The 18,071-nt window shown below is 49.4% G+C and overlaps 1 protein-coding gene across 1 annotated transcript in view; it reads right to left on the bottom strand.

The window, feature by feature from the left end:
* POLR1B (RNA polymerase I subunit B) overlaps positions 1-18,071 on the bottom strand; it is a 754,587-nt gene that overhangs the window by 129,326 nt on the left and 607,190 nt on the right. The window contains exon 12 of the mRNA XM_069607790.1: positions 12,165-12,321. Coding sequence (XP_069463891.1) covers positions 12,165-12,321 — 157 coding nt within the window. The remainder of the gene's footprint in view (positions 1-12,164; positions 12,322-18,071) is intronic.

The raw sequence follows: 18,071 nt of genomic DNA, 5'->3' as shown, positions 1-18,071 counted from the left end.
AGAATTTAGAATACAAATTTAGCATGCCCAATCAAATTGCAGAATAGAGAACTGCCTTGCCAAAGGCCAGATCTTACCCCCTGATGGAATTGAGGGAGTAGTAACGTACAAAAGTATGTACTGAAGCCCAGGTGGCTGCATCACAGATGTGACGAATAGGAACTCCCCTCTGCAGGGCAGTAGACGCAGCCACTCCTCTGGTAGAATGGGCCCGCAAGCCAACCGGAGGGTCCTTACCCGCCAAGCGGTAACACTCGGAGATAGCCAAAATAATCCAACGAGACAAAGTCTGTTTTGTCACAGCTTGTCCCAACCGCTTTCCAGCGTAACCAATGAAAAGTTGATCGTCCACTCTGACCCGGGACATGCGCGAAATATAAAAGCTCACCGCTCTCCTAGGATCAAGCCTATGGAGCCTCTCCTCTTCCTTACCAGGATGTGGAGGAGGATAGAACGCCGGAAGAACAACCTTCTGGCCCAAATGAAAATCCGAAACCATCTTCGGAAGAAAAGAAGGACGAACTCTAAGGACAACCCTGTCCTTGTGAAACACAGTGAAGGGTGGCTTAACTGAAAGTGCCTGTAACTCACTCAATCTGCGAGCGGAAGTAACCGCAACCAAAAACACAGTTTTCAGAGTCAACAGCCTCAAAGGGCAAGAATGTAAAGGCTCAAACAGAGCACCCATAAGAAACTTAAGAACAAGGTTCAAATCCCAACCTGGCATCAAAAACTGCGAAATTAAAGGAATCTTAAAATAGGAACACTCTCAGACGAGCGCTTAAATATGGGCAGCGCCGCCAAGTAACCTTTAATGGTCCCCACTTGCAAGCCCCTGTGGGCCAAAGAAAGCAAAAAAGACAAAACCATGGGAATGTCGCATTCAAAAGGATCCACATTCTGAACTCTGCACCAGTTGCAGAACTTTCTCCAACGGCAACGGTACAGAGACTTTGTTGCCGGCTGCCTGGCCGAGAGCAACACCTCCATCACGTCTTCAGGGAGGTCCCAATCCTTATACCTCAACCTATCAGAAGCCAAGCGTGAAGATTGAGGGATCTGACCTCTGGATGGAGAACCTGACCCCCCTCCCGTGAGAGCAGATCGTCTCGGTAGGGAAGACGACGTGGAGGGCAGATCTACAAGTCTAGAAGGTCCGGGTACCACGTCCTCCGGGCCCACGCTGGAGCAATGAGGATCATCCGGGAACCGAACCTCTGTAACCTCCGCAGCACTTGCAGGATGACGGGGACTGGAGGAAACGCGTACAGCAGTGGGAATGACCACTTCACCACAAACGCATCTCCTAAGGCTCCTTTTGGAGGAAATTCCCGCGAGCAAAACCTTTCGCACTTCCGGTTGACACTGGAGGCGAAGAGATCCACTTGAGGGGTCCCCCAAAGGGAAAGATCTCCAGGAGAATCTCCTGAGCCAGCTCCCACTCGTGAGAGATCGTGCTCTGCCTGCTCAGAGAGTCCGCCGTCTCGTTGTCGTCTCCGGCCAGATGAACCGCCGAGATCGAAACTTCCTGCAGGATGGCCCAGACCTCGAGCTGCATCGCCTCCCTGCACAGCGGAAGTGACCCTGCCCCCTCCTTTTTGTTGAGGTAGTGCATGGCCACCGTGTTGTCCGTCAGAATCAGGACACTCTTCCCGCGCACAGTGGGCAGAAAAGCCTTCAGGGCTAGCCTGATGGCCCTCAGCTCCAACAGATTGATATGGAGTCTAGACTCCGACGGAGACCAACGACCGCTGACTGTCAACTCGTTGGCATGAGCCCCCCATCCCGTGAGGGATGCGTCTGTCACGATCGTCACCTCCGGCCAGGGCAGCCAAAATGGGGCCCCCAAAATGGGGCCCCCTTCATCAGATTGCCCTCGACGGCCCACCACAGAAGGTCCCGGGCTACCGAGGGCGGCACCTGAACAGGGTTCGACAGCCTGCCGGAGGACTGAGACCACTGGAGCTTGAGTGCCCACTGCAAAGATCTCATCCGCAGACGAGCCTCTGGCACCAGAAGAATGCAGGATGCCATGAGGCCGAGTAGTCTCAAGAACTCGGACGCTGGGAGATTCTGGGCAAACAAACATGTGCACCATCTGCTGAATGTGAAGAGCCCTCACCTGAGGAGGAAAACACTGCCCCAGGGACGTTTCGAGCACTGGTCCGATGTACTGGAGCTGCTGCGTTGGTGTCAAATGGGACTTCTTTAAATTGAGGGAGAAGCCCAGCCTGTGAAGGGAGTGGCAGGTGACGGACAGATGATCCAGGACTTGCTCGGGAGAGCTCCCCCTGATCAACCAATCGTCCAGGTAGGGGTAGACGTGAACCCCCCCTTTCCTGAGATGCGCTGCCACCACCACCATGAGCTTGGTGAAAACCCTCGGGGCGGAGGTCAATCCGAACGGCAGGACCCGAAACGCGAACCTCAGGTACTTCTTGTGCTTGGGATGGATCGGCACATGGAAGTAAGCATCCTCGAGGTCGAGAGACACCAACCAGTCCTGAAGTTGAAGGACCTGGAGGACTTGAGAAAGAGTCACCATCTTGAACTTGTCCTTCCTGAGGAGTTTGTTCAAACCACGCTTGATAGGTCTCAATCCCCCGTCTTTCTTTGAAATCAAAAAATAAGGGGAATACCATCCCTTGTTCCTCTCCGCTACAGGCACCAATTCTATGGCGCCTTTCTCCAGCAGGGCTTGAATTTCCTGCGCAAGGAGCGGATCCGGACTCTTCAAAGAGGTTCCCTGGTGGATTGTCGTGAGGCCTCTGCCGAAAAGGAAGACAGTAGCCGTGGGTTATGATCTCCAGAACCCACACATCCGAAGTAATGGCTTGCCACTCTACAAGATGCTGCACCAGCCTTCCCCCAACCGGCGAACCATGGGACCTGGCCTCATGACTGAGTGGCAGCGGCTGCGGCGTTGCCTGAGGGCAAAGAGGCAACTGCCCGAGCGGCCTTGGCACCTCGAGTACCTTTGTTTCCACCTCTGGCACTCTTACGATGGCCTCTTTGACTGCTAGCTCCTCTCGCTTTACTGAAGGACGAGTAATAGCGAAAGGAACCTCCCCCTCAATTGCTGTCCCCTAGGACGAAAAGGCAGAGGTTGGCGAACTGCAGCACGCAACGATTTTGCTGCAGCTTTGGAGGTCTGCAACCTCTCAAGGCTCTAGTCAGCCTTGCTGCCAAAAAGGTGTTCACCGTCAAAAGGCATGTTGAGGAGCCGGGACTGCACATCAGGAGCAAACCCAGACTTCGGCAACCACGCAAACCTGCGCATTACGGTGCTCGCCGCCATGGACCGGCTGACACAATCCGCCAAGTCCAAACCCGACTGAACGGCCTCACACATAGCATCCTTGCCATCCTGAACCATAGCAAGGAAACCATCCCGTTCGTCCCCTTCGAGAATATGATCAGCCGCTAATGCAACAGTTCCACAGAGTGTGTGTGAAACGAGACAAGGCACATATGAAGTTGGCCGCCTGAAGCGCCATAGCCCCCGAAGAAAACACTTTCTTCGCCCAACCGTCAAAACGTTTGTCATCCGTATCCAGAGGGATGGTAGGATACGACACCTGCTTTGCCGGGGCCGTAGCCGCCTGCACCACCAAACTCTCCGGGGTGGGGTGCCTAGACAAGTAGCAGGGGTCGCTACTGGCTGGACGGTATTTTCGCGACAAAGACTTGCCCACTGCCGGGAGACTCTCTGGAGCAGGCCAAGCCGCCGCCACCCTTCTCTGCAGAGCCATATGAAAAGGCAAAACCGGGTCAGTGGGTGGACTGAGATCAAGGATGTCCGTGAGATCATCCTGAACGAACTCCCCTGGGGGAGCTGACCAACCCAAGTACTCGGTAACCCGAGACATAAGGCGCCGATATGAAGAATCGGCATGAGTGCCAGGCTCCGGCCGACAAAACTCCACCTCCGGAGAGGTGTCCAGTCCACTGGCATCATGCAGCGACTGCCTCAGGTCATCAAACTGGCTATGGCCCGAGATAAGGTCATCTGGAACCGTAACCGGAACCAGGCCACCATCAGAGCCTTCATCACCCTCTGAAATGTACTCCAGGTGGGGAGAGGAAGACCTCTGTGGACCAAAGCAGTGCCGGACCTTAGCGATAGCCTTTCTAGGGGCAAACCCCATGCCACGGGGCCCCTCCGACAACCACCGCCTCGAAAGGCGCCGGCGTCGACAGAAAAGGCGAGCGAATCGGCGTCGACGTCAGCTGCAGCGCCGGCAGCATTGGCGGCGTCGACACAGTCCTCGAAGCCGGAGCTCCGAGCGTGTCTCTCGACAACCTGGGTGCCGACGACCCCCTCGGAGGCAGGGCCTCAAGAGAAATCGTCGACGACCTCGGCGCCACAGGCGTCGACGTCTTCGTCGAAGACGACACAGGATCACGCGGTCTCGAGCGCGTCGAGGACCGGGACCTGGAACGGGCATGGCGAGAACGGCTACCCTTGTCCGAGCGGGACCTCTCCCGCGAGCCGTGCCGAACACCCGAGCCCGAAGGCGTACGGGCGGTGTCTCTCGACCGGTGCCGACCGACCCCACTCGGAGGCGCGGACGGACCGGTGCCCTGCGATTCCAGAATCGCTATCATCTGCTTCCCGAAGGAAGCCCATTCCTCCTGTGTCGCTTGCATGGAGGGATAAGCGACCCGCCGACGGACGGAGTCCTCGGAAGAGGACAGGGAAGGCGACCTATGCCGGCGCTTCCTGGAATGCCTAGAAGAGGCGGAGGAGTGGCGAGACCGACTCCTGGAAGGAGACCCACCGGACTTCCGACGACGACGCGGAGAGTCACCCCTCGAGTCATCGGTCAAAAGCCCCGCAGACCTCAACTTCCGGGGCTTAGACACCCGGCCTACCGACAGCTTCTCCTTGCGTTCCCGCAAGGCCTTTGCAGTGAGCGACTGGCAGTCAACACAGTCGTCCATAACGTGGGCCTCCCCGAGGCACCAGAGGCAGGCGTCGTGCGAGTCCGTGACCGACATCTTGGACCCACAGTCCCCGCAGTTCTTGAAGCCCGGACCCGGGGTCGAAGATGAGAAAGACATCGCCACGAACAGGTCTTCACAACAAACCGAACAGGTTCAATGAACCGAGAATAGAAAACAGCAAACTCCAACGAGTCGAGGCGTACCGAGATTCACGAAGCGAACACGTTCGCGGAAAAAACGGAACGGAGGCTATGGGCGTCGTGCGTCCTACTTATCACATCGGGTGACGTCGGCTGTCAGAGGAGGTCCTCGGGGACGGCGCATCAACGTCATCGATGCAGGACGCAGACGCCAAAGATTTTTCAAAGCAGCACAGCTGTGGACATTACCTGTCATAGATATGGAATACGTCGGAGGACCCAATCCCCTCGAAATATCCATTTCCAGCTTGTTGGCGTCAGATTTTTTTTTTCAGTAGAAGGTGCTGCACGTTGATGTCACTCGGAGGCCTCCGTATCGACGTCATCACAGGTATAAATAGCCGCGCGCAGCGTCCGTTGCTCAGTTCCGTTTTTCAGTGCTTTGTGAGCCTCGGAGATGTAACGCTCTGTTCCACAGTGAATCAAAAACTTCAACATATTCGTGAAGTAAAAACATCGAATTCTTCAATCCACGATGGCATCTTTGTCGGCTCCATCAACGCCCCAATCCTAGTTTAAAAAATGCCGGGATTGTGGGACAAAGATGTCCTTGACTGATCCCCACAGGATCTGTCTATGCTGCCTGGGTCCAGACAGCCATTTTCAAAGTGTGAAGAATGTCTATCTATGACAGCGAAAGCCTTGAGGGAGCGCAGAGGGAAGCTGGAGAGAGGTAGGACCGTAAAATCTGTGACCCCTTCAAAATGGACCTCTGGCGAGACAAGACTGTCGTCCCCCGTCGAAAAAGAAAGCACTCCCGTTCGAGGTCTGGGAGTGGATCAAACCACTCATCTGCTTCGAGACACAATAAGAAGAGGCGCCATAGATCTGCCTCATCTTCCTCCTCCAGTTCACCAGAAAAGGTTGCTTGCCCCACTAAGTACAGCTTCAGTGGGAGGAATTTTGTTTAAAAAGGGTCTTCGAGAACACGGCATTGCCCCCCTCGGAGATACCTAGAGGCAATACCCCGGGTAGAAAACCCGATAAACATAAAAGCTGTGAGTCGTCGACCTCAGCAAAACATACTCCGAGAGCATCATGAACCCTCGAGTAGAGAAAAAGCCTCTTCGATGCATACGACGTCGACCTTACCTTCGAAGTCCAAGACTTAATCGAAGGAAAAGTTACAGATGCCTTGTGCGCCAACTCCTTCGACGCCGCTCGCACCTGAGGCATCGAAGTCTGAATTCATACCAGAGGAGGGCAGGCTAAAGGGTCTGCAAGAATCCTTACAGGAGGCCAGTGGTATTGATACCACTCCAGAGGTAGACTTCAATAAACCGGAGCCTGGTGACCATGCAGACAGAAATGATAGGTTACCTATGGACAGGGTAATGGAGTACATGGTGTGGACGAAACCCACACCCACTTTTGACCGAGATGACCTAACGGACATTTTAGATAAGGGACCTCAAGAAGACCCGATAGTTCCCTTCCATAAAGCCTTTCAGAAAAAAGTGTCCACAAATTGGGAAACCCGGAAGAAATTCCTGCAGTCAGTAAAAAAACTCTCTGCAAAATATAGGACATGGACTGCGTACCCTCCTTATTTATCTAAACACCTGACTCCAGAGAGTCTAGTAGTCCAAGCTGCAACTTAATCAGGAAGACAATCAGCATACCCCACAATCCCGCAGGATTGGGACGACAAAAAATGTGACGCCATGGCCAAGAAGGTTTTCTCGGCATGCAGCATGGCACTTAAGTCTGCGAACGCCACATGCACGTTGGCAAGATTAAGCCACACCCTTTGGGAGGGATGCGATGAGTGAGTCCCTCCAAACCAGTCTCGACTCTGTTGACAGCATCAGCAGAGCCATGGCGACTAGTACCACAATCCGCAGATTTGCCTGGTTGCGGAAATCTGGCTTTGCTCCTGATGTGCAATACAGACTTCTGAATATGCCCTTTGACGGCACCCATCTATATGGTAAGAAAGCTGATGACAGTTTGGAGAAGTAGCAAACTTCCAAAGCGTCAGCCAAATCCCTTGGAGATGCAATTAGACAAACACCAAACCGCCCCACAGGTACACCCTGGAGGGGTAGGTCCTTTCGCTTTTAACCACTTTTGGAAAAGGCAGAGGACAGCCAGCTCAAAGGGGCCAGAGATGATTCACCCATGGTGGACGGGGCAAAGGTACGAAGTCTGCATCCACAGGTGCTACCTTACCTTCAGCATCTGCTTCAGCCGCCCCAAAACCCCTCTGAGGTCTCACTGCACAAGACACCAGCAGGAGGCAGGTTAACTCAATATCTGACAGAAGGCAGGTTATTACTTCAGATGCTTGGGCATTGGAGACAGTTGCCCAAGGTTACTGCCTGCCTTTCCTACACACTCCTCAGAGTCATCCACCGGGCAACAACTCTTTGATGTTTCCAGACCCGCTCTTTATGCAGGAGATTCTGGACCTGCTAAAGAAAGGTGCTATAGAACCGGTACTTGCAGCGGAGAGGAACAAGGGTTGGTACTCCCCATATTTTCTAATTCCGAAACCGGAGGGTGGAATGAGACCCATCTTGCACTTACAGTAATTGAACAAATTCCTCAGGAAAGAATAGTTCAAGATGGTAACCCTTTCTCAGATCCTTCAAGCCCTCTAACTTCAGGATTGGTTGGCATCTCTGGACCATCAGGATGCTTACTTTCATGTGCCAATCAAGCTCAAGCACAGAAAGTACCTGAGGTTTGCCATTGGCAGCTCTCACTATTTTGGGTTCTGCCATTTGGGCTGACCTCCGCCCCAAGGGTTTTCACCAAGCTAATGGCGGTTGTGGCAGCAAGTCTCCGGAGGGGAGGGATTCAGATCTACCCCTACCTGGACGACTGAGCAAGCTCGAGATCATCTGGATGGATTGTGTTTACCACTCCCCCCACGAGCTGGGCTTTTCCGTCCACTTCATGAAGTCCCATATGATACCATCACAAAAACTCCAATTTCTTGGAGCAGTCCTGAACACATCCCTGGGAAAGGCCTCGCCACCACAGGCGAGGGATCAAGATATTCTACTGATGGTGACCAAATTTCAGAATGCTCAGCATCTGCCGGCCTTCGGTTTTTTGAGGTTGCTCTGCCTCATGGCATCCCACATTTTTCTAGTGCCAGAGGCTCGCCTGAGAATGAGATCTCTCCAGTGGGCGCTAAGGACCCAATGGTCACAATTCTCAGGAAGGATGTCAGATCTCCTACAAATTCCAAACAGATTTGCACTGGACCTTCAGTGGTGGGCCTGTCGGGAGAACATCTTGAAAGCAGAACCGGTTTGGCAACCATGGCTGGAGAGAACAGTAGTGACAGACGCCTCACTCACGGCGTGGGGAGCCCATGCCAACGATTTAACCATCAGCGGTCGTTGGTCTGCATCGGAGTGCAGACTACACATCAACCTATTGGAGCTGAGAGCAATCAGGCTAGCACTGAAGGCTTTCCTGCCCTCAGTACAGGGAAATAATGTTCTGATAATGATGGACAACACAGTGGCCATGCACTACCTCAACAAAAGAGGAGGAGTAGGGTCACTGCCCCTGTGCAGAGAGGCAGTGCAGCTCTGGTTCTGGGCAATTCGAGAAGGAATTTCTCTATCGACATTTAACCTAGCCGGAGAGAACACCACGACGGCGGACGCTCTGAGCAGGCAGACCACAGTCTCCCAAGAGTGGGAACTAGCTCAGGAAGTCCTTCAAGGGATCTTCACCACTTGGGGAATCCCTCAGGGGGATCGGTTTGCAACGAGTCTCAACAGGAAATGCAAATAGTTCTGCTCCATGGAATTTCCCCCCCGAGATGCGTTTGTTGTGGACTGGAGTTTTCGCTTCTATACACGTTTCCTCCAATCCCCGTCATTGCTCATGTAATAAGGAGGTTGAAAAGATTCCGGAAAACCATGATCCTAATTGCCCCGGACTGGGCCAGGAGAACGTGGTACCCAGATCTTCTAGACATGTCCATCTGTCCTCCGATAGGTCTTCCACAAAGAGAGGATCTTCACTCGCGAGAGGAGGGTCAGGTCCTCTATCTGGATATCAGAACTCTCAGCCTTTACGCATGGTTTCTGAAAGGCTGAGGTATAAAGATTGGGACCTCCCGGATGATGTAAAGGAGGTGTTACTTTCAGCCAGAAGGCCAGCAACCAAATCACTATACCGCTGCCGTTGGAACAAGTTCTGCAGTTGGTGTAGAGATAAGAATATTTTTTTTCATGCAATACACCGACGGTATTCTCTTTCCTGCTACACTTAGCAAATTTAGGGCTACAAGTCTGCACAATTAAGCGTTACCTAGCCGCGCTATCAATTTTCAAGCGCACGGCTGAAGAACCCTCATATTTTAAGATGCCTTTATAGTCATTCAATTTCTGAAAGAGTTGCCTAATGTCTCGCCTCCAATTCCTTTACAAGTTCCCCCGTGGGACTTAAATCTAGTTCTAAAATGTCTAATGGGCACTCCCTTTGAACCCCTCCATTCCTGCCCATTAAGATTTCTCACTCTCAAAACTGTCTTCCTAGTGAATATAACTTCTGCCAGAAGAGTGAGCGAACTACAAGCATTATCTTGCAAACCTCCACATACTATCTAGTAAGTAGTTCTTGAAGTGAAGCCTAATTTCCTCCCCAAGGTTGTGTCAGAATTTCATATTACGCAGAAGATAAATTTAGCTTCACTCTACCCTCCCCCTCATTCAGGGAAAGAGGAAGAAAGGCTGCACAGACTTGTCCCAAAGCGTGCTTTGAGTTTCTACATCAGCAGACTTGCAAAACTTAGGCAAACAGACCAATTGTTTGCGGGGTATGCAGGGCATAAGCTAGGCCTAGCCATCACCAAACAAACCATCTCAAGATGGATAATTCCAACTATCCTACAATGCTATAAATTGGCTGGGAAACCGCCCCCCCCCCCCCAACAGCGGAGGGCTCATTCAACCAGGGGTATCGCAGCTTCGTCAGCTCTCCAGAGGGGAGTTCCAATAAAAGACATCTGTGCAGCTGCCACATGGTCGTCTGCACATACCTTTACCAGATTCTATAGTCTAGACTCCTCCACTAGCCAAGAGACTAAATTTGGAAAAGCTGTATTGCACTCTGTGCACACTTAAACCATGCTAATTTTTACTCCCGCCTCCTGTACACATTACTGCTTTGGGAGTCTATCAAAGATAAGGAATACGTGGGAGGACACAATCCATTCGAAGAACAAGTTACTTACCAACTGTAACGTTCTTTCGACTAGATGTTCCTTGCACGTATTCCTTATCGCCCCTCCCATCCTTCCCCCGCAGTAAAACTTCTCTTGTAGTTGCAGCCTGCGCTCCCTCAAGGGTAGTAACCATCTCATCCTGGACAAACCTAACACTTCAAAATCTAACTGAGCAATAGACGCTGCGCACAGCTATTTATACCTGTGATGACGTCGATACCGAGGCCTCCGAGGGACATCGCCGCGCAGCACCCTCTACTGAAAAAAAAAATCCGAGGCCAGCAAGCTGGAAATGGATATATCAAAGATAAGAAATACGTGGGAGGAACATCCAGTCGAAAGAACGTTACAGTTGGTAATTAACTTGTTCTTCTGTTTGACAATATTAGTTTTAGTTGTAGTGTATGGGTAATTAATAAAAGTCTTTCACCACAAAACATGCCACCTTCCTTATTCGACACCCTTACAGCCCCCAAAACATGCGAGTTGAACAGGGGAGACTAAAAAGCAGCAAGAATTTGAAGTCCATAGCAAATATGCTGAGAGCTGTATTGAAATCAAATCAATGGCAGGAAAGTTGTAAAAAGTGAAAACTTGTTTATAGCGAGGTATTCAACATGAGGAACAGTAATGTTACAGAGGAACAATAATGAAGACTATTGATGGAGGGTGTCTTTCCATCACCGTGAAACTGAATAGAATAGATATATAGTTCACTTTGGAAGCTGTCGTAACGGTATCCGGTCATTCCATCTAAACCCAAACCATCGAATGTCAAACCATCTAATTTTTTGCACCGAAATACCATTCCATCGAATGGCCATTTAGTTGAAAAAAATGTGATGGTTCCATCGACATGTAATGGTAAGTATTAGGGTTGGGGTTGGGGCTTAGGTTAGTTTAAGGGTTAAATGATGGTTAGGGCTGGGGCTAGGGTTGGGGCTTGGGTTAGTTTAAGGATTAAATTAGGGTTAGGGTTGGGGCTAGGGTTAGTTTAAGGGTTAAATTAGGGTTAGGGTTGGGGCTTGGGTTAGTATAAGAGTTACATTAGGGTTAGGGTTGGGGCTAGGTTTAGGGTTGGGGCTTGGGTTAAGGTTGGGGGGTAGGAATGGGGGGCAGGGAGGGTGGACCCCCCTCTATCCCCTAATATAAAAAAAAACAAAATTAAAACGTTACAAGGGGCTGGCCAGTGCTGAAATTTCAGCACTGGACAGCGCCATGTAACGTTTTAAAGTTACACACAAATGCATGGAAATGAAACTTTTTACATGTAAAAGTGCATTTCCATTGAAACCAGTCCATGTATATTGTCGATGGACTGGTTTCGATGGAATTGCACTTTTACATATAAAATATAGGTTGTCGATGCTTTGGCATTCGACTGTATTTAGTTGCTTTAGCATGTCGACCATTTTTTTTCAGAGGGAATCACTATAAACTGTCGTAACAGTTAGAAAAATAACATGTAGGGCGTTACCATTAACTTTTACTGCATTTCAAATGAAGTAATATTAGAAGTTATTCTCTAGCTGCATGTGTTACTGCATTCCACCGACCTGTAAATGAGGCTCACACAAGGGGCAATTTAGCCTTGATTTTTATGCTGCAAAATAGGGAAAAGATCAAACACATTTCCTGTTACGTTGATATTCTGAATGCGATACAATAGCCACATGATTGAAATATCATTTAATTGAAACTAAACGGAAGGCTGTCGAACAGGACCATTAGCCCCACAAGCATACTGGGTAACTATTTAGCACAATGCACCATTAAATAACATTCTTTTTTTGCAATGACAAGACATTTTTTATAAACCTTACCCATCTGGCACTGGTACATGTTTCTGGGACTCTGGTTGTGGTCCGAGAAAGGGATGAAATTTGCTACGACACTCATCATGCTATGGGGAAAAAGTTCTTGGTGGGTGGTTGTTCCAGGTATAACCTCCCCTTCGAAGATAGCAATATTCAAAAACACCTACAGAAAAAAATACAGAAATTTGGACACAATCTGTATTTTCTGCTTATGATTTCAAGGGAATATTCATAAACACGAAGCAGCGATTATTAAAAAACAACTCACCTGGAAAGAAGGTGCAAGATTAGGAGATGCCAGGTCGACACAGAAAAAGAATTTAATAAAATAAACATATTGAAGCCTAGACAAAATGTGCAGGGAAGCAGAAACCTGCTCCAAAAGACACATGGGAAGAAGAGGCAGACATGAATATGTACATGAATATGTTGTTGCTAACGACCAAAGGTAGAAAGCGCATCGACTCCAAAATGATTGCTCCATTAGATGTTCAGAGACAAAGGAGGTGTCCCAAAAACAAGCTACCTATTGATGTCACACATATAGGCTGGAAATTTAGACTGACATGAGGCAGCGGTGGGTAACAATCTTGTATGAAAACATATGTAACAAGATATACGCAAAGGCCGGGATTACAAAAAATATATATTCAATTTTATTTTTCTGGTGTATGCTAAAAAGCAAGGACAGCAATGGTCCGAATTTGTTTTAAAAAAAGACAGCATATAACAACAATGAATCAAACACTGTATTCAAAAGCATATAAATATATCTATTAGCGATTGTCAAAATTCAATAAAGCCCATTGCTAATTTCAAGTGATGTTAGTAAAACAAGGTGACTTCCAAACATAAGTATTTATCAATCATTTTGCAGAGAAGTCCCTATGAAGAATGTGTCGACAGAAGTGACTCTGTTTCCAGCCTTAGATATGTAAAACCACAAGGTAATACATGTCGACTGTTGTAACCTGGACACCTGGTAGTCCGACTAAGGCTTTCGTCAGGACACACAGAGGACACCTGGTGTTAGATGTCGTGTTTTCAAGGGGGATGCTTTTTATTAAACCAGTGTATCTCTACTAAAGTTCAAACACGGGTATATTTATTCCTACCTTCAACTTTCTTTTTAACCTTCAACGTTATTTCACAGCGGCCGCCACGTATATTACTACGCAATGATGTCAACACTCTAGCCGTTATTTACATTAGGCAGATCACGTGACCAAACAGGAACCATTCGCATCTGCACACGGATTTTGAAACGCTGTAACCGCGCTGGAAAATAAGTAAGTGCACCCTCCTCATGGAATCACTACTGTATGCATTTATAGTGAGATACGTGTAGGATAATACCCATCATTCTGACACACGGCTCTTTCTTGAATTAATTATTATAGGATGTTCAAACAATAGGAGCATGCAGTAAGGGAGTTTGTCAAACTCGCCCCGCGATAGGAAGCATCTTCTACCTGCTAACCCGAAAATACTTCCGGGAAATATAGTCACACGGGCCTAGAAGAAAGTTGAAGGTAGGAATAAATATACCTGTGTTTGAACTTTAGTAGAATAATTGCCGTAGGTTAGACACATGGTCATTATCCCCTGTATATGTTGTTTCCAATGCAGTTCGACATGGTCCTAAACATTCCAGCCGGACTATGATGCATCAACCTGCCAATATGGGCACATTCTACACACTGAAAACAGACATCGCCTAAACCTCTTCGAGCATTTGCCTAAATAAAGTATTAAGGTATCATTGGAGATAGAGGCTACTAATAAATAGTCACATTTAGAATCTACTGTCTGCTGTTTTCTCACTGATCCGATTAACCTTTCTATACTTTTCACTTTGAAGCACATATGAGGGGTTTGATTATCACTGAAGTATTAGCAGGCTAAGTTAAACGAGAAAAACACTAAAGGATGAACAAGTTGCATCTAAATATTATGAAGTGGTATATTAAGTATTGAATATTGATATATCTCTGGAGCACATTTAGCAATTTGTTAAAGGTTTGGAAATAATAGGAAAAATGAGGCAACAGTATCATTACAATCCGTGATAGAGCCGGTTTTTAACAGTTTGATTTCTCTGTGTTTTTGTTTAGATACACTGGTTAATAAAAAGCATCCCCCTTGAAAACACGACATCTAACACCAGGTGTCCTCTGTGTGTCCTGACGAAAGCCTTAGTCAGACTACCAGGTGTCCAGGTTACAACAGTCGACACGTACTACCTTGTGGTTTTATATATCTAAGGCTGGAAACAGAGTCATTTATGTCGACACATTCTTCATAGGGACTTCTCTGCAAAATTATTGATAAATACTTACGATTGGAAGTCACCTTGTTTTACTAACATCACTTGAAATTAGCAATGGGCTTTATTGAATTTTGACAATCGCTAATAGATATATTCATATGCTTTTGAATACAGTGTTTGAGTCATTGTTGTTATATGTTGTTATATGCTGTCTTTTTTAAAAACAAATTCGGACCATTGCTGTCCTTGCTTTTTAGCATACACCAGAAAAATAAAATTGAATATATATTTTTTGTAATCCCGGTCTTTGCGTATATCTTGTTACATATGTTTTCATACAAGATTGTTACCCACTGTTAGGCAGACACCTGTGCAGTTACCTCTGGGACCACTGCAAAAGATTTAAGACTACAGGTGTTTGGCAGTAAACCCACTTGGTAGCAGTCTGTACCACACAGATTCACTTGGTAGCTGTGGCTGAGCAGTCAGACTTCCCTCAAGAAGAGTTAGGCAGTATACAGAGTATTCACAATAGGTCAAAAAGAACACAGTACAACAAGTAAACACTGACCAGAGCTTGGTGTAAAAGAGATATAATTATTTATTTAAAACCACATCTAGTAAAACACACAGGCACTAATGTTAAGCAGTTAAAAAAACACGGTCACTAAAAGATATACACTCCCTTAAAAGAATATTAGACAAGTCTTAAGTAAAGCCCCACTTATTTTCAGACAGCGGTGAGCGCTTAACGCAGATGGCACTCTAATAATTTGTTTTAAAAAGGGAGAGAAAAGCAGAATATAAGGAACAAGTTACTTACCTGTAACTGTTGTTTTCCAGCATGGGTCTGGCATGGATTCACATGCTCATGAATATTCCCCGTCGTCAGGCTGGGAATCCTCAGTAAAGAAAAATCAGTATCAGTTTCGTTTCTGATCTGTCTTTCGTAGTAGTAACCAATCACTGATCTCTGCGTCATACTGACCACAGCCAATGACTGCCATCTCCCTAAGCCCCACCTATGGCAGCCATCTTGAGATTTGGTAGCACGTGAAGTGGCAGTATGACCAAGTGAAGAGCCGCAGAGGGGTAGGCGGGAGGGTTCGCATGTGAATCCATGCCAGACCCATGCTGGAGAACAACAGTTACAGGTAAGTAACTTGTTCCTTCTCCAGCATGGGGTCTGGCATGGATTCACATGCTCATGAATAAAAGAATACATAGCAGTACACACATGCACAACCACGGGAGGTGGCAAAGGCTCAACATTAAGCATTACATCCAAAACTCAACATTAAGCAATTCTTACCTCCTCACCAGGCTCACCTTAGGCGAACAGGTTGCGCAGCACTGCTTGGCCGACCCTGGAATCCCGATCGACGCAGTAGAATTTCGTGAAGGTGTGCGTCGACCTCCACGTAGCAGCCCTGCAGATGTCCGCAAGGGCACACCAGATAGGAACGCCGTGGTAGCTGCGATCGCTCTGGTGGAATGGGCTCTCGGACGGCCAGGCAGCGGTCGGTTTGCCAACCTATGACAGTACATGATACAGCCGGAGAGCCATCTGGAAATGGAAGCCTTTGAGAGAGCCTTCCCCTGATTGACAGGTCCAAAGTTCACAAAAAGTTGTGACGTCTTCTAAAAACTCTTCGTGCGGTCCACGTAGAACTTCAGCGCTCTAGACACATCCAGCGAGTGCAAAGTCCTTTCAGCCGGCGACGAAGGCGACGGGAAGAAAACAGGCAACACCAAGGGTTCGTTGAGGTGTAAGTCCGACGGCACCTTGGGCATGAAGGAGGGGTGCGTCCTGAGCACTACCCTCGTGTCATGAAAAGTCAAGTGCGGGGGCTTGCAGGAAAGGGCCTGGATCTCTCCCACCCGTCGTGCGGAGGTGATGGCCACAAGAAACGCTTTCCACGACAAGAATTTCAACGGAGCTGAGTGCAGAGGCTCGAACGGAGGTCCCATGAGCTTGGTCAGCACCACGTTGAGCTCCCACGCCGGGGCCGGGGCCTTCACCGGCAGGAACGATCTGAACAGTCCCTTCATGAATTCTTTCACCAGACGATGAGACCACAAAGACGTCCGTCCCGTGGTTCTGGTGTATCAGGAGATCGCAGCAAGATGAATCTTGATGGAAGCGTGCGCAGTCCAGCCTTGGCCAGCGTCAGCAGGTACGGCAGTACTTGAGGAGCCGTAATCCATAGAGGGTTAATCTTCTGTGTGTGGCACCAGACAGAGAACCTCTTCCATTTGTGTCCGTAGCATTTAAGAGTTGAGGATGCCCTGGCCTTTGCAAGAACCTCTCTGCAGTCGGCCGGTATGTCGTAGCCTCCAAACTCTAACGCTGCAGGAGCCAGGCCTGCAAGTTCAGCGACTTCGGGTCGTGATGGAGGATGGCGCCTCCTTCCCTGGAGAGAAGATCCGTGCCCACTGGCAGCTTGATTGACGGGGACGCTGACAAGTCCAGAAGGTCCGGGAACCATATCTGCCTCGGCCACGCAGGTGCGACGAGGATCATCCTGCACCGTGACCTCTTGAGCTGGTTGATGAGCCGGATCAGCAGCGGCAAAGGAGGGAACGCATATAGGAACAGGCCCTCCCAGGGGAACGAGAAAGCATCGCCCATGCTCCTCGGCTGGGGAAACCTGCTGGCGAACCTCCGGCACTTGGAGTTCGTCGCCGTGGCGAACAGATCGATCTGGGATGTGCCCCACCGTCGGAAGAGGCGGTCCACTAGATCCTGTCGTAGTTCTCACTCGTGGCACGAGCGCAGCTCTCTGCTGAGCGAGTCGGCGATGGTGTTTTTTATTCCTGCCAGATGAAACAGCACCAGAAACATCCCTTGGGCGACGGCCCAATGCCACAGATCCTGCGCCTCCTTGGACAGGGCTGGGGATCTAGCAACGCCCTGCTTCCTGATGTAGAACATGGTGGTGGTGTTGTCGGTGAAGATCCTCACCACCTTGCCCTTTAGGGACGGAAGAAAGGACCTGAGGGCCCAAAACACTGCACAGAGTTCCAGGACGTTGATATGGAGGGACTTCTCCGTCGGCAGCCAAAGGCCCCTCGCGTGCAGATTTTTGGTGTGCGCTCCCCACCCTTCCAGGGAGGCATCCGTGGTCACTGTCTTCTGGTGGCCTGGGGTCTGGAAGTCCATGCCCGCCGTCAGATGCGCGCGGGTGCCCCACCACCGGATCGCTCGTCGGAAGCTCTCGTCGAGTGTGATCCTGTCCTCGAAGCTGCCCGTCGTCTGGATCCAGCGAGTGTCCAGGAACTCCTGCAATGGGCGCATCCGAAGCCTGCACAGGCGGATGAGATAAATGCAAGAAGACATCATTCCGAGGAGGAACTTGATGGACCTCACCCTGGCCGCGTCCGCAACCAGCATCCGCTGCACCTTGCCCAAGATGGCCCTCGTCCTTTCCTCCGACGGAGAGGCCAGAAGCGCCACTGTGTCGAGCTTCGCTCCCAGAAACAGTGCCTCTTGCGTGGGCACCAGGTGGGACTTGGCGTAGTTTATGGTGAATCCCAGGTCCGTGAGTAGTTGGACGGTCCTCGCCGTGTGCTCCGCGGCAAGCTCCTTTGTCTTTGCTCGGATGAGCCAGTCGTCCAGGTAGGGGTAGACGTGGATCCCCTCC

The sequence above is a fragment of the Ambystoma mexicanum genome, chromosome 4q (genome assembly GCF_040938575.1).
Source record: "Ambystoma mexicanum isolate Mex_15411 chromosome 4q, UKY_AmexF1_1, whole genome shotgun sequence".
NCBI lineage: Eukaryota > Metazoa > Chordata > Amphibia > Caudata > Ambystomatidae > Ambystoma > Ambystoma mexicanum.
The sequence above is the reverse complement of the archived record's forward strand: the minus strand, read 5'-3'. Positions and strand labels throughout refer to the sequence as shown.